Source organism: Lepidochelys olivacea (genome assembly GCF_965140295.1).
Source record: "Lepidochelys olivacea isolate rLepOli2 genome assembly, chromosome: 2".
Lineage (NCBI taxonomy): Eukaryota > Metazoa > Chordata > Testudines > Cheloniidae > Lepidochelys > Lepidochelys olivacea.
This window is the reverse complement of record NC_140412.1, coordinates 54,201,952-54,216,558: the sequence shown is the minus strand read 5'-3', so window position 1 is coordinate 54,216,558 and position 14,607 is coordinate 54,201,952. Positions and strand designations below refer to the sequence as shown.

The 14,607-nt window shown below is 40.3% G+C and overlaps 1 protein-coding gene across 2 annotated transcripts in view; it reads left to right on the top strand.

Moving 5' to 3' along the window:
- The window catches only part of ZC2HC1A (zinc finger C2HC-type containing 1A), a 60,215-nt gene that overhangs the window by 37,819 nt on the left and 7,789 nt on the right, over positions 1–14,607 (top strand). Inside the window, exon 8 of one of the 2 annotated variants that reach the window (XM_084621972.1) lies at positions 10,080–10,199. The exons of the other annotated variant lie outside the window; for it this stretch is intronic. Coding sequence (XP_084478098.1) covers positions 10,080–10,199 — 120 coding nt within the window. The remainder of the gene's footprint in view (positions 1–10,079; positions 10,200–14,607) is intronic. 2 annotated transcript variants of the gene reach the window in all.

Genomic DNA, 14,607 nt, shown 5'->3' with positions numbered 1-14,607 from the left:
GAAAACATGGGAGGTTAACTGTCTCACTCTGCTCAATGCTGGCGAGGCCTCAGCTGGAGTACTGTGTCCAGTTCTAGGCACAGTAGTTTAGGAAAGATGTGGACAAATGGGGAGAGCAACAAAAATGATAAAAGGTTTAGGAAATGTGACCTATGAGGAAAGGTTAAAAAAACTGGACATGTTTAGTCTTGAGAAAAGAAGACTGAAGGGCGACCTGATAACAGTTTTTAAATGTGTTAAGGGCTGTTATAAATCAATCAATCAATTGTTCTCCATAGCCACTGAAGGTAGGACAAGAAGTAGTTGGCTTAATCTGCAGCAAGGGAGATTTAAGTTAAATGTTAGGAAAAACTTTCTAACTATAAGGGTAATTAAACCCTGCAACAGGCTTCCAGGGGAGGTTATGGAATCGCCATTATTGGAGGCTTTTAAAAACAGGTTGGACAAACACCTGTCAGGGATGGTCTAGGTTTACTTGGTCCTCCCACAGTGCAGGAAGATGGACTTGATGATGTCTTTAGGTCCCTTCCAACAGTACATTTCTATGATTTTATGAAAATAAGTAGGGTGGTGATAGGCTGTGTAGGGACCAGGAAGTAAAAATAAGTAGCTTATGTCTGATGTGGTGGAGAGAGGATGTCATTGAGGAGATTTATATAGAGGGTTGGCATTGTCGAAGCAATGGGTGAGGAGAATCATCTTTGCAGTAGCAATCTGAATGGATGTGAACAACGCAAAGTTAGATTTGTCAGGGTCTGAGAAAAAGGTGTGTGTTTGTAGTGATCAAGAAATGAAATGATGCGAGCCTGATTGAGAGTTTTAGCTGTGTGGATGGATAAGAAAGGCAGTCTCTGAAAGATGTTATGCAGAAAGAATCAAGAAGACTTTGACATAGTGTATATGTGATGACCTAGAGTGAGAGGTCCAAGTCAAAGGTGACACCCAGGTTATGGGTCCGAGTAACATGCAGGAAGTGGTGTTGTCCACAGTGATCGTGAAAGTAGGTAGCGAGGAGGACTTAGGATAGGGGTGGGAATATTGGGAGCTCTGTTTTAGCCAAGTTGAGTTTGAACTGATGGCTAGACATCCATGAGGAGATGTCAAAGAGAGAGAGGCTGAGATTTTAGTTTAGACAGAAGGAGACAAGTCTGAAGTAGAGAAGTAGATCTTTGAGTTTTCAGCATAGATGGTAGTTGAATTTATGTTTGCAGATGAGATTACCCAGAGATAAGATGTAGAGGGAGAAGAGATGGGGACCAAGGACAGAAGTGTGTGGAACCCCCACAGAAAGTTTGACAGTGGATGATGACGATCCTCTGGAGGACTGAAGGAGTAATTAGAGAGATAGAACAAGAACCAGAGTTACAGAAGCCAAATGTGTCAAAAGCAACTGACAGGTCAAGGAGAATGGGGATGGAGTACTGGTTCTGAACTTCAGCTAGGAAAAGGTCATTAGAAACTGTGACTAGAGCAGTTTCAATGGAGTGGAAGGGGTGAATGCCAGATTGGAGAGGGTCTAGCATGGAGGAGAGGAACTCCAGACAAGGATTGAAAACAGTGCACTCAGTGAGCTTAGAGGAGAAAGGGACATGAGGTGGTGGTTAGAAAAGCAAATGTGGTTAAAGTTTCTGTTCTTTTTTTTTTTTAAGAAGGAAAAATTCTACAGCATGTTTGTATTGTGAGGGGAAACAGCCGAATGGGGTTGTGATGGGAGAGAGGGGCAAAGTAGTTAAGGGTAGAGAAGAGTGAAGCATGGAAAGAATCAACAGCCATGGAAGAGGTGGGGAGAGAAAGCAGAGAGGAGGGGACTGAGAGCAGACAATGAGCCATCCGTGCTGAAGGACTGGAAGTCATGGAAAGGCTGACTGACAGGACCTGAGAGTAAGGGTTGGTGTGGGAGGAACACTGCTGAAAGAGACCAGGTGATCAGTTTGGAGAGGGGGAACTCAGCAACAGAGAGCTCAGAGAGAGAGAGAGTGCACCATGGTTGGTAAAAACCAAGCCAAGTGAATGGCCTTCTTGGGGACTGGAAGAGTTGATCCATGGCTGCAGGTGGAATGAAAAGGTTGAGGGAACAGCCATGGGCTTGGGAGGGTGAGGAAATGTACAGCTAAGGGGTCAGGTGGGCCATTAAAATGGAAGTTGAAGTCACTGAGGATGAATGTGGGAGATTGTGAGGAGGAGAGAGAGCCAGGAGTTGAAATTAGGGAGAAAGGCTGAACATAAGAATGGCCATACTGGGTCAGACCAAAGATCCATCTAGCCCAGTTTCCTGTCTTCCGACAACGGCCAATGCCAGGTGCCCCAGAGGGAATGAACAGAACAGGTAATCATCAAGTGATCCATTCTCTGTCGCCCATTCCCAGCTGATGAGAAGGAGTTTGGTGGGTGATAGATGATGGCAGCATAGAGGAAGGAGAGAAGAGGAGCCAGAGAAGTGATGTTCAGAAGAGGAAAACGAGTGGGAAAGGGGGAGGAGGAGAGTGTTGGAAGTGCAGAAATGGGAGAGGAGAAACCCAGTACTCCCTCTCCCCCCTCCCCAGTCTGATCCACATCAGGGAGTGTGTAAAGAGGAGAGGGCAGCTGCAGAGGCAGTACCAGTCAAAGGGATCCAGGCCCCTGTGAGAGCCAGGAGCTGAAAGGAACAAGATATAAAGAGGTGGTGGATAGCTGTGATTATTTTAGAGGTGGAGTGGGCATTCCTGAGAGAGCAAGAAAAGGGGACCAGTGAATGGGGATCAAGGGACCTAAGTGTGAGGTTAGGAATGGTGGAATGAGGGGGTCACACATAGTGCCAGGAATGAGTGTGGGAGATGGAGTGATGGCCAGGGTTGGGGCAAATGTCACCAGAGGTGAGGAGGAGGATGCAGATGTAGGACCTGAATTTGTAGTGGTGGAAGGCAGGAAGGAGTTTGGGATGGAGAGGGGAATAAGAGTAGCCAGAGGTGGTGGGAACTGTAAAGGAGGGTGGGTAACCAGAGAGGGGAGATGGAGCCAGTGTGGCGAGGGAGGAGGAGGATAGATGCTATGATGCAGAAAAGTGGTATGGTGAGTGGCAGATGGACAAGATTACAAAATAGAAACACCCACAGACAGTATGATCTCAGCCTGGCTCTGAGTCCCTCTGTTTGCAATGGTCCTCTGCTATGGGCAGAGCTTTCCAATTATAGGCTCTCTTGGTGATGAGGGAACAGGTCCAGGCAGTGATAGAGTGGCTATGATGGCTCCTGACTCAGCACTAAGCCCAAGCTGTCTGTCAAGAGGTCTCCTGCTGTGGGCAGAGCTCCCCAGTCAGTCTCTATTGGTAAGGTGACCAGATGTCCCAATTTTATAGGGACAGTCCTGATATTTGGGGCTTTTTTTTTATATGGGCTCCTATTACCCCCTACCCCCGTCCTGATTTTTCACACTTGCTATCTGGTCACCCTGTCTATTGGTGACGAGGGGGTAGGTCTGACTCTTCCCTCTTTAGAATTCCCAGTTGAACTAATTTCCCAGTTCATTTGTTCACTGAGCATGTTTCCTTCAATCTGTCTCTGCTTTAGGAAATGTAATAGGGAAAGGAAGAAAATAAAGGAAAACATCTTCCATTTCCTCTTCTGATACTTAGGGCTTGTCTATACTTATGGCTAGATCTGCACTGTTGCGACTGATTCAGCGGTGTCGATTTAGTGGGTCTGGTGAAGACCATCTAAAGCAATGGCAGAGCATTCTCCCATCGACTCCTGTACTCCAGCTCCCCATGAAGAGTAAAGTGAGTTGGCGAGAGAGTGTCTCCCGTCGATACACCGCATTGACCTAAGTTACGTAAACTTCAGTTACATTACCGTAACATTGGTTGACTTACAGCTATAGTAAAAAGAAAAGGAGTACTTGTGGCACCTTAGAGCCTAACCAATTTATTTGAGCATAAGCTTTTGTGAGCTACTGCTCACTTCAGTAGCTCACGAAAGCTTATGCTCAAATAAATTGGTTAGGCTCTAAGGTGCCACAAGTACTCCTTTTCTTTTTGCGAATACAGACTAACGTGGCTGCTATTCTGAAACCTTTCAGCTATAGTGTAGACCAGCCCCCAGAAATTAAAGAACACCTGTATGGCCACTTCAGATGAGTGCTTTAAGCAGCATCTTACATATGGCTTGGAGCAAACTTTATTTAGAGAATTGCATAACTGACTAGACATTATTTTCAAGCAGTGAAATGAATTTTTATCTAAAGACAACGTTTTTAAAGCAGAGCAATTTAAAACTTGCACAAATATGCAGTGGTATTCCTTCCAATTTACGATTCCTTCAGTTTTTAAAACTTTTAAATATAATTTTCAGAAATGTTATTTAGCCTGTGGCTTTCCTGTTGGCTCCCTGTTTTTCTGCTCCTTCCATAATCTTTCCAACTGTGGTGTGGATAATTCCAGTTTAAAGTTCATGCTTCTAAATAGTTGTAAGTTCTAAAAGCACATCTGTACTGGCTGGTCTGCATAGAGGATAACAGCCTACTACTGCTACCAGTTATTCTGTTAGTTTAAGAGGTGGAAGTCTGTTCTCTGAATCTAGAAGTCACAAACCTACTGATGACCCTTATGGATGTCAATAAGATGTTCCTAGATGAACTTTGTTTTTACAGAATTTTTTTTAAACTTAAATTACATTGGAAAAATACTACATTAAAAGATCATTATTAAGGTTTATAAAATCAAGCACTCAGAAGTTAGGGAATGCTAGAATTAAGGTTGCCTTTATTTGGCCCACTTATGTGGACTCTTTAATTACATAATGACATACTGTTTTTTTTCCCCACAGTCCCCTGCCTCATTCAGTACATGGTATAGACCTGATTTGGGCATAAACCAGGGTTATACAATGAAGGAGACTTCACTGTAGGACCCCTGCTTCATTTGTTGCAAAGGAAGGTGTGTAGGGAGTGGGGTAGGGAATGGCAGGAAGAGAAAGGATGTCCTCATGGTTGAGGCAGTTGAATGCCCCTGCTGAGAACTTGATTCTATCTGTGCCTCTGCTAAATAGTTCCTGTGTGATGCTGGGCAAGTCACTGAAAACAAATTTTTCACAGCTGGCCACTGATACTGTGTCCCTCATTTTCTGGGTGCCCAACTTGAGACCCTACAGATGGATTTGCAGAAGTGCTAAAGTACCCATAGCAGCAGATGAAGTCAATAGCAGCTGTGCTTTGAAAATATAAAGGGCTATAAAAGTGTTCCGTTCTCTGAAAAATCAGGCCCTAGGCATCTCAAGTTGGACACCCAAAGTTAATGGACACCTTTGAAAATTTTGGCCTTAATCTCTGTAACTGTTTCGTATCTGTAAAATGAGAAAAATGTAGCTCTTTCTATGTAATATCCACATAAATCAGAACAGAGTATAATGAGAGGAAGTCTAATGATCAACATTCTGAAAGGGTAAATTAAAATAAAGTTTCTATCAAGATGAAACATTTTTTCATATGAAAACATTTATTATTTAAAATACAACTAAATTGCATCGAGAAATATAGAAGAATAAATTCCTTTTAAAAATACAAATGGAGCTTTAAGACCTTCAAAAATTACCTTCATAAAGCCAAAGCATAAGAGTTTATTCTCTTATTTACTTTGTTATGGATTAGTAGTTTAAACAGTAAAAGAATGTTACATACCTTACCTTTAATTTTACTGTACTGCTCTGTGCTTTCATTATACCATACAAGATAAACAAGTTCAGGCATAGTTAGTACTAGGATGACAGACCTCCAAGTAACATGCTGCAGGAAGTGTCATTTTTTCCTCTGAGTCAATACTGAACCAATTTATTGAGCATGGAGTTGTGGGACAGTGTGCTGTTGGAAGTAGTATATTTCAAGTGAAACATAAAACGAAGGTCTCGATCACTTTTAGGCATTAAAAGGGTCCACACAGTTTTCAGGAAAATAAGCAGATGAACCCCAATGTCCTGGCCATATTCCAACTTGAATAATTGTATTCACTCTAACTAAATCATGCCTGAATTTTCAACTAAATACAGTGTTCTTCACGTCCTATGATAAACTGTGGAATAGTGCTTCTGTATATTATTAAACAACCATTTCTGTATTAGATAAAGTGGTCCTATACCTGTTACAAAGATGTTGTGAGGCTTAATTGATTCACAATATTAAAGTGCTTTGAGGTCCTCAGATGAAAGATACAGAAATGCAATGTATTATTTGTAGTCCAGACAATATGTCTCTCACTACTAGAATTACAGTAGGTATGTTGTGTGGTAGGGGGAAGGGAGCGCAGATAAGATATTTGTGCACAGATAGCTAAAATTAGAAGAATCTACTAGCAGTTAAAAGTAAAACGCATAAGGATGCAGCTTTACCCTTGCCCTCTAGGTGGCATTCCTTCACTGCTGCATGAGACTTGTTAAAAAGAATTGCTATTCAGATAAGGCAATTAACCACAACTGTTTTAAAGGTGATTTCTAAAATGCACTGTTGCTTTTAAACAATTCTGTAATAAGAAAATTCTGTAGCTCCATTTTATGTTGTAATTCTAAACAGCAGAGTAAAAAAACGTGTTTAGAGGCAAAATGGCATCCTTTAAAAATTGGAAGTCAGATCCTACTGAGGATAATAGGAAGCATAAATGCTGGCAAGTCAAATGTAAAAATATAATAAGGAAGGCCAGGAAAGAATTTGGAAGAGCAACTAGCTAAAAACAAAAAACTAACAGCGATTACTTTTAAATATATCAGAAGCAGGAAGCCTACCAAACAGTCAGTGAGACTACTGGACAACTGAGGTGCTAAAGGAACACTCTGGGAAGACAGGGCCACTGCAGAGAAGCCAGATAAATTCTTTGCATTGGTCTTCACAGCTGAGGATTTAGGGGAGACCCCCCCAATACCCAACCCATTGTTTTTTAGGAGGAGGAACTGTCCCAGATTGAGATGTCAGTAGAGGAGGTTTTGGCACACATTAATAAATTACACAGCAGTAAGTCACTAGGACCAGATGGTATTCAACCAAGAGTTCTGAAGAACTCAAATATGAAACTGCAGAACTACTAACTGTTGTATGGAACCTACTACTTAAATCAGTTTCTGTAGCAGATTGGGGGAAGGGATAGCTCAATGGTTGACTGGATTTGTGAACTGGGGTTGGAAAATGAAATGGTGATAGGATTAAAGTTTATTATGTCCATTGAATTAGAGCTGGGTGGTGGGAAACGGTTTTCCCATCCCATGAGAATTTTTGAGACTTCAAATATTTTTCCCATCCCAAATCAGGACAAAAGGTTAAAATCTCAGTAATAGCCATGAACCAACCCTCTCCTCCCCCCATTTCTGATCCAGTTAGTAGAAACATCTCATTTAGATAATTTTGAAACATTTAATGTTGATTTCAATCTTTTTTTTTTTAATTTTTTTTTTACTATACATTCACTTATATTTTGAAACCAAAATGTGTTTCTGCCTAAGAAATGAAAGTTTTTCATTTAGAAAATGTCCAAACAGGACATTTCAACAACTTGAAAATTTTTTCCAAATATTTTTCAGATTGGGAAATTCTTCAAATTGATCCTTTCCGGCAAAGGGTTTCACTTTTGTCAAATTGGCATTTGCTGACCAAAAAAGTGTTATCAAAAATATCTGATTAGCTCTAATTAGCATTTCCATTTTATAATGGTAAAAGGCAGGTCTGTTGGAGGTCATGCCTGATGTTGGCAATAATGCTGTCTGTTGTGGCTAAAGTTTACTGTATGCAGATTCTGAAGACCTATCCAATCCTAGAAATGTCTTCACAAGCAGTTCTGCCACAATCTTTTTAAAATCCCTTTGTTTCTGCCAGCTATTTTAGTTAGTCTTTAAAATACATTCATACACAATTCTTACACAGCTTTAATTCTCTATTGAGGACTGCTTAAACGCATATACGTCCTGATCAGTTCCACACCTAGAAACATCATCTTTCTGACTGTGCTGACCTCAAATTCCTACCAACAAAGTAAACGACTCAATTAGCTTGGATTTTTAAGGTCAGCTATATTGCCATGGCAACTGTATTTCATATTGTTGATCATGTTATTTATTGTATAGCCGTTTCTGCTGACGCTCCATTGAGGTAATGTGAGTTTCAAGAGCTGTGCAAAGCCTTACTGCATTTCTGTAGTATCTTGCAAACCGCATGAATTCAGCATCTTTAAGATGACGATACTGTAGAAATGATTGAAGTATAATATTCGTGTTAGAGAGATATACAAGGTAAATAACTAATTTTCATGGGTTATTAAAAGCCAGAGCAAAGCTGAGGGAATGTTGATGAATTACAAGGCTATGAAGCCAATACTAAAATTACATTTCAATGCCATGAACTTTATTTTTAAAAATCTTACGGAGTTTGCTGAATCAGTTTTGGCACATAACAAAAATAAAGTTCTCCTTCCCTCTCCCCCATGAGATTTTGGAAATTAAGTGCTTTTGCCTTCTCAGACTTTCCAGTGACATAACTTTGAGGGCAGGGCTTATTATAGACAGAGAATGTAGCAACTTCTGTACAAAGAGGTTATTTTCAGTTTTTATTTTTCCCCATGTCTTTTTCTTCTAACTTCTAACTGAAGTTTCAGAAATATGTTCTCTGACCAGGAATGGCTTTTTGTTTTTTTTTAAATTTGGGCATAAAACCTTCAACCATTTTTGAGAATAAAGTGGTGGTGATGGGGGAACACACTTTTTCATTGATTTTTTTTTTTAAAGCATGACTCTTTGAATAGTCCTAGAACATTGTGGCAGATGATAGCAACTTTAAATTTTGCAGGGACATATTTCCTGTGAGTCAGATGAGCCTTTCACTGATCTGGTGAAAACTGATTATGGTTTGTCAAAGATATAAAAGTTTTGCAATGCAATCTCTTAACATTCTAACAAGATTCTATTCGTTCTGGGAATGCATGCATAGTTTAAGAGAGTAAGTAATACCTGTTTTCTCAGGGTTAGTTCTCCTCTAAATCTGACTATTTGAATCTCTAACACTTTGGATGGAAGGCAGGAGACCTTATTTCTCTTGGGATGATGGGCTCCAGGTTTGCATGACACTGAGAGGAAGAATAGAAGGCATATTGCATTGTTTTAGAGTCATGCTCGGGAACTTCTGGAAAGGGAGAGGGAGAACAGACCACTTCTCCCTTTACAGGTAATCTTTGACTGGAAGAAGATAGCATTTTTCTCATCCCTTCCCACCATCTTATCCAAGGGTTTGTCTACACAGATGTTTAGTTCACAGCAAGCTGGAGTGTGAATCTACCCCGCAATAGTCAGCTGCATACTAACTGTCGTGCACTAACAGTTCTTTGGAGTGCTTTGATCTACTCCTGTTTCAAAGCAATGTAGATCAAAGCACGCTAAGGAACTGTTTGTGCATGGCAGCAGGGTCCACATAGATAGATAGTGAGCAGCTGGTGAGTATGGGATAGATTCATGCTCCAGTTTGCCACAAATTAAATGTTTGGGTAGACAAGCCCTCAGTTAAGTTTGTATGAGTTCTGCCTATGAGCTCTCTGGTCTGCTTCATTGCCATGATGAATTTTACTTTATAATGATACAGTGTACCCAGTTTATTGTGAAATTGTCAATCATTAAATAACATCATTTGAGATAACCTAATTTTAATAATCTGCATGACTGTTGAAGACAGACTAGTCCTAATAAACTCTGATACTTGTGAAGCAAGTGCCTTTTGGAAGACCAGGATTGTAAATGACTTATATCTTTTTACTATATGTTCCATTCTGTGCCTCCGATGAAGTGGGCTGTAGCCCATGAAAGCTTATGCTCTAATAAATTTGTTATTCTCTAAGGTGCCACAAGTACTCCTGTTCTTTTTGCAGATACAGACTAACACAGCTGCTACTCTGAAACCTGAAGTTAATGTGTTCACTAAAAGTTTGAAGTCTGACTGTCCCAGATAAGAATAATTCAATTTCAAAAGTTAGAGTTCTGATGAGGAAGATAAATGTTTAATTGTGACTACTTGTTTGAAATACTTGCAATAATATAAATAGCAAACTAGCCAACTCCTTATGGGTACACCTTTATATATTTTAATAGTAAGACGGACAAGTTAGGCCCACCACTGCGAACTGGAAGAGATGTGCAAAGGTTGTATGACAGTGATACAAAAACAGACAGTACCATCAAAAGACCAAATGAGTTGTTGCCCATTAACAAGTAAGTATTGCAAATCAATGTGGTTTATCTATTTTTCAGATATGTTCCCCAAAAAGTGTTGGAATATTAAAAGCATTTTGTGGCTTTTGAAATATGCAAAGCTTTCTAATGAAGTTGTTACCTGATGACATTGTAACAGACTTACTGTCCCCTTTTTTTGTGTCACTGTGAATGTCTTGATAGACCAAAATCAGTGTCTCGTGGGAAGGAGGAAATTAATCTGTAACACATTATGGCTTGTACAACTTTCATATTGGATATAATGTTTTATGATAGGACAGAAAACACAATATAATGCTTGCAACTGAAAACATTTTCCACTGCCATATCTTCCTTCGTTGACTTCAGTTTATTATATATATTTATACTCTTATTTCATGTTTACAGTGCTGGTATAAAGCAGCTATATAGCAAGCATTTAAACATATAGAACAATTTAAAAAAACAACACAACCATAGGCATATCACATAGATAAGTCATTACAATAAGATAGCTTATTGGTTGCATTTAACTTTCAATAGCTATTAAAAGCCGACACATATACCATTGCTTCAACATGGTAGAGAAATATTCTATATTTCATATATCTTTTGAATAGAAAATAGATGCAGTGTCCTAGATACCACTTTCAGGTAGCTGGGCAAATGCTGATTTTTAAATGGCAAGCACTTTATCTGTAATATTTTAAGGTAAATTGCTAAGGAAGAGTTAGTTACAAATGGTGACATGTTGGGAAAATACCCAAGAAATGAATATGACTTATTAAGGGGATGCTTTCAAATAATAAAAACAATTTTCCTACATTAATTGTTCTCAGATGCTGTTTTAATTTTTAAAAATGTAAACTAAAACCTTTCCAGAAGACTATTTAGACTAAAATATTCAGACTTGAGTGCCTAAAGTTAGGTACCAATAGGAAAAAAACGGTGGCCTTTTTTCCTAAGATGCACTGCATCTGCATCTTCTATTGGCTTCAGTTGGAGCTGGTAGAGTGCTCAGCACCTCTGGAAACCAGGACACTTTTTAAAAAAAATTTATTTAGATGCCTAATATTAAGCATGCAAGTTTGAAAAATCAGGTGCTAGTAGTTTGCAGAGTGAACATACTTGCATGAACATGCCTTGTAGCAACAAAGAGGATGTGACCTGGAAGAGAACTACTGGTGTGAAAGGTATGGACTTTTTGGCAGTCCCAGGAGTCCTACCACTGACACAAATTTTTGACCTACACATGTACCCTTGTAGTCATAGGATAATCAACTGTTCTTACTGGAGAGCTTCTTTTGAGAGCTTGGCATCTAGACAAACTGCTACTATAAGAGTTTTTATTGTCCTACTGTGAATATTCCAACCATGTGTAGAAATATCACTGTTGTGATTGTGTCCATTCAGCTACCCAAGCAGATCATGTAATTTAAAGAAACTGTGGTGGCGAAAGTGGGCTCCATCAATTCTAAACTCCTAGTGCACTGGCTATAATCCAGGTTGCCCAACAGTTCCCATTATAAGCCCCCTGTTTTCAGTTACTTATAGCTTTTGCCAAAGTTCAACCATTTGGGCTGAAATGTTCCATTAGAGGTGTCTGCCTCAGGCTGCACTTTTTTTGTTTAATTTCAGCAAAAACTGTTCAGCTATTTCAGAGAATGAGGTTAGAGAAAATCACATTTTGCCCTTTTAAAAATTTTTTGCAACCTTTTCTTAGAAAAACTCCATTGCCTCCATAATTTGGAACAGAGAATGGAAATTTGGCAAGGGGTGGCCTTTGTGATACTGATGTGCTTTTGGACAGCCCTATTAAAAATCTGCCCAAATTTGACCAAGTTAGAAGGTTTTGAAAAAAAATCACAATTTGCACATGCTCCGTGCAGAATTGTTTAAGAGCAAAAATCTCCAAAGATTCCATCCTCACTGACCAACTGACTCCACTTGGATTGGGAGCTGTGGGGTGGAGGGGAGATTAGAACTGGTTGGAAGAGAGGTTGAGACTGGGGACTGGGTGTAGGGAACTGGTTGAGGTTGAATAAGGAGGCTTGGAAGGTATGAGAATACTGGTACTAGCTGAACAAGGACACTGGGAGCCACTGAGGGAGACAGCTGGGGACTGGGAGCCAATTAGCTGGCCTGGGATGGGTGCGGAGCAGCAAGATTGGATGATGTGCTGGGTGGAAAACGGACTGGCTGGACCAGGAGAACGAGGGTGTAGGGGAACTGGGAAAGGGGAGACAAAACTGACAAGGAGCTAGGTTGTAAGGGGGAAACCTTGGCCTGGCTGGACAAAGAGAGTGGGTAGACAGGATGAGTGGTCTGGGGAAGGAGACTAGGACTGGGACCAGTAGTCATGAGGAGGAAAGATACAAACTGGATGAGGAGCCAGGAAAGGAGAACTGAGACTAACTAGGCAAGGAGGGGATGGATCTAGGACTGGCTGTGCAAGGAGACTGAAACTGGGATAAAAAGCCTGAATGGAGAGGGGGAATGAGTGGGCAAAGAAAACAGGACTGGGACAAGGAGCTGGGGGAGGTAGAAACAGGACTATGGAAGGTTGGAGGGTATAGGACAGAAGAGGATAAACTTGGGGGAAATGGGCAGAATAGTCTACTCATTAGAGCAGAGAGGTCTATGCAGTGGATCTACAGATTCTAACCCTGTTGATGAACAATGTGGGTGTCAGTATGATGCCGCCTGATGAAATTTCATTTTCCAGTTTGCTGTTTTAAATTGTGCACAAAAAATACATTAAAAGACATTACTGAGGTTGCAAAGTCAAGGACTCAAAAGTTAGGAAATGCCAGAATTAAGGTTACCTTTGTAATTTTAATTTGCCCCCCTTGTGCATATGCATTAGTATGCAGTCTTTAATTATATGATGGAATACTATTTTTTTCCACAGGACCCTGACCTCATTCAGTTCACAGGAAAGACCTGCTATGGGGATGAATCAGGGTTGCATGTTAAAGGAGGCTGTGATCTATAGGATGTTGAGGAAGTAGAAGATGCTTACTATTTGTAGTACTGGGGCAAGCGAGTATAGGCCTGCCCAAAACTAAAGGCCTGGGCTACAGCTGATTTCTGCGGACAACAACTGAAAGAAACAGGATTCAGAGTGAGGTCAAAGATTAAAATGAGAGAGCCAGAGGGAACACAAAGCAGAGAACCCCAGACAGCGCCCTCTGCTCCTCAAAGGCATCCAGAGTAGAAGGTGTGTAGTGAATGAGGCAGGGGATAGCAGGATGAGAAAGGAGGGTCTTATCATCGAGACAGTTAAATGTTGCCCTGGAGAACTGGATTGTATCCTTGCCTTTGCCACAGAGTTCCTATGTGATGCTGGGCAAGTCATGTAAGCCAGACTTTTTGCAGGTGATCACTAATTGTGTGTTCATCATTTTCTGACTTCACAACCTGAGTCTTGATTTTAAAAAGTGCTGAGCACTCACTGCTGCAGCTGAAGTACATGAAAACTGTGCTTTGAACAATCAGGTCCTAGGTGTCTCAAATTGGGCACCCAAAATTAGGGGATATTGATTACCTTAATGTCTCTGTGAATCAAGTTCCTTATCTGTAAAATGGGGATAATAATTCCTTGTCATCTCAGAGGTGTGGTGTGGAAATATATTCTTTAGTGTTTATGAAGCACTTGTACTATAATGATGAGTGCTGTAGACAAGTCCACAAAGACATTAATAATTCTGTATTCAGAGCAGGATTTGAATAGTGGGCAGTAAATGAGGCCTGTGGTCACACATTGAATGATAAATAGTTGCTCATAAATTCATCACTCATGCACTGAATGAGGCAGGGATCCTGTAGGAAAAAACAGTATGTGATCATGTAATTAAAGACTGTATAATAATGCACATGCACAAGGAGACTGAATTAAGGTTGCCCAGGCAAACAATTCTGGCATTTCCAAAATTTTGAATGCTTGACTTTGCAACCTTAATAATGTACTTTTAACTAACTTTTTGAGTGTAATTTGCACTTATATTGTGGCTTTTTGATTCCACGATGCTTTTATAAAGTAATCCTGATAATACTGTTGGTAAGTAGGTAGGAAAACAGCCCATCCTACAGACAGGAGCACTAAAGGAGAAAGTTTGTGACCAGCCTGCTGTCACAAACTCAATCTGTGAGCTGGGGCAAATTACTCTTTGGCGTAAGTGGGTGGCATACTTGTGTGCTTAATTATTAGACCACTCCCCTCATTTTGGGTTTTTCACAGCAGTGTTCAGGCCACTGGGTCCAAATCGCAGGGGTCAAGAATCCTGCCTTAACCTGCCCTTGGCTATTACTGATGAAGGTAAATTTTTTAAAAAAATAAATACATTCTTCAACATACTCTCCAGTGTGTGGTAAATTTTTGGAACAAGATAACAGAACTTATTTTTAATCACTGGTAGTGAAGGGTGCT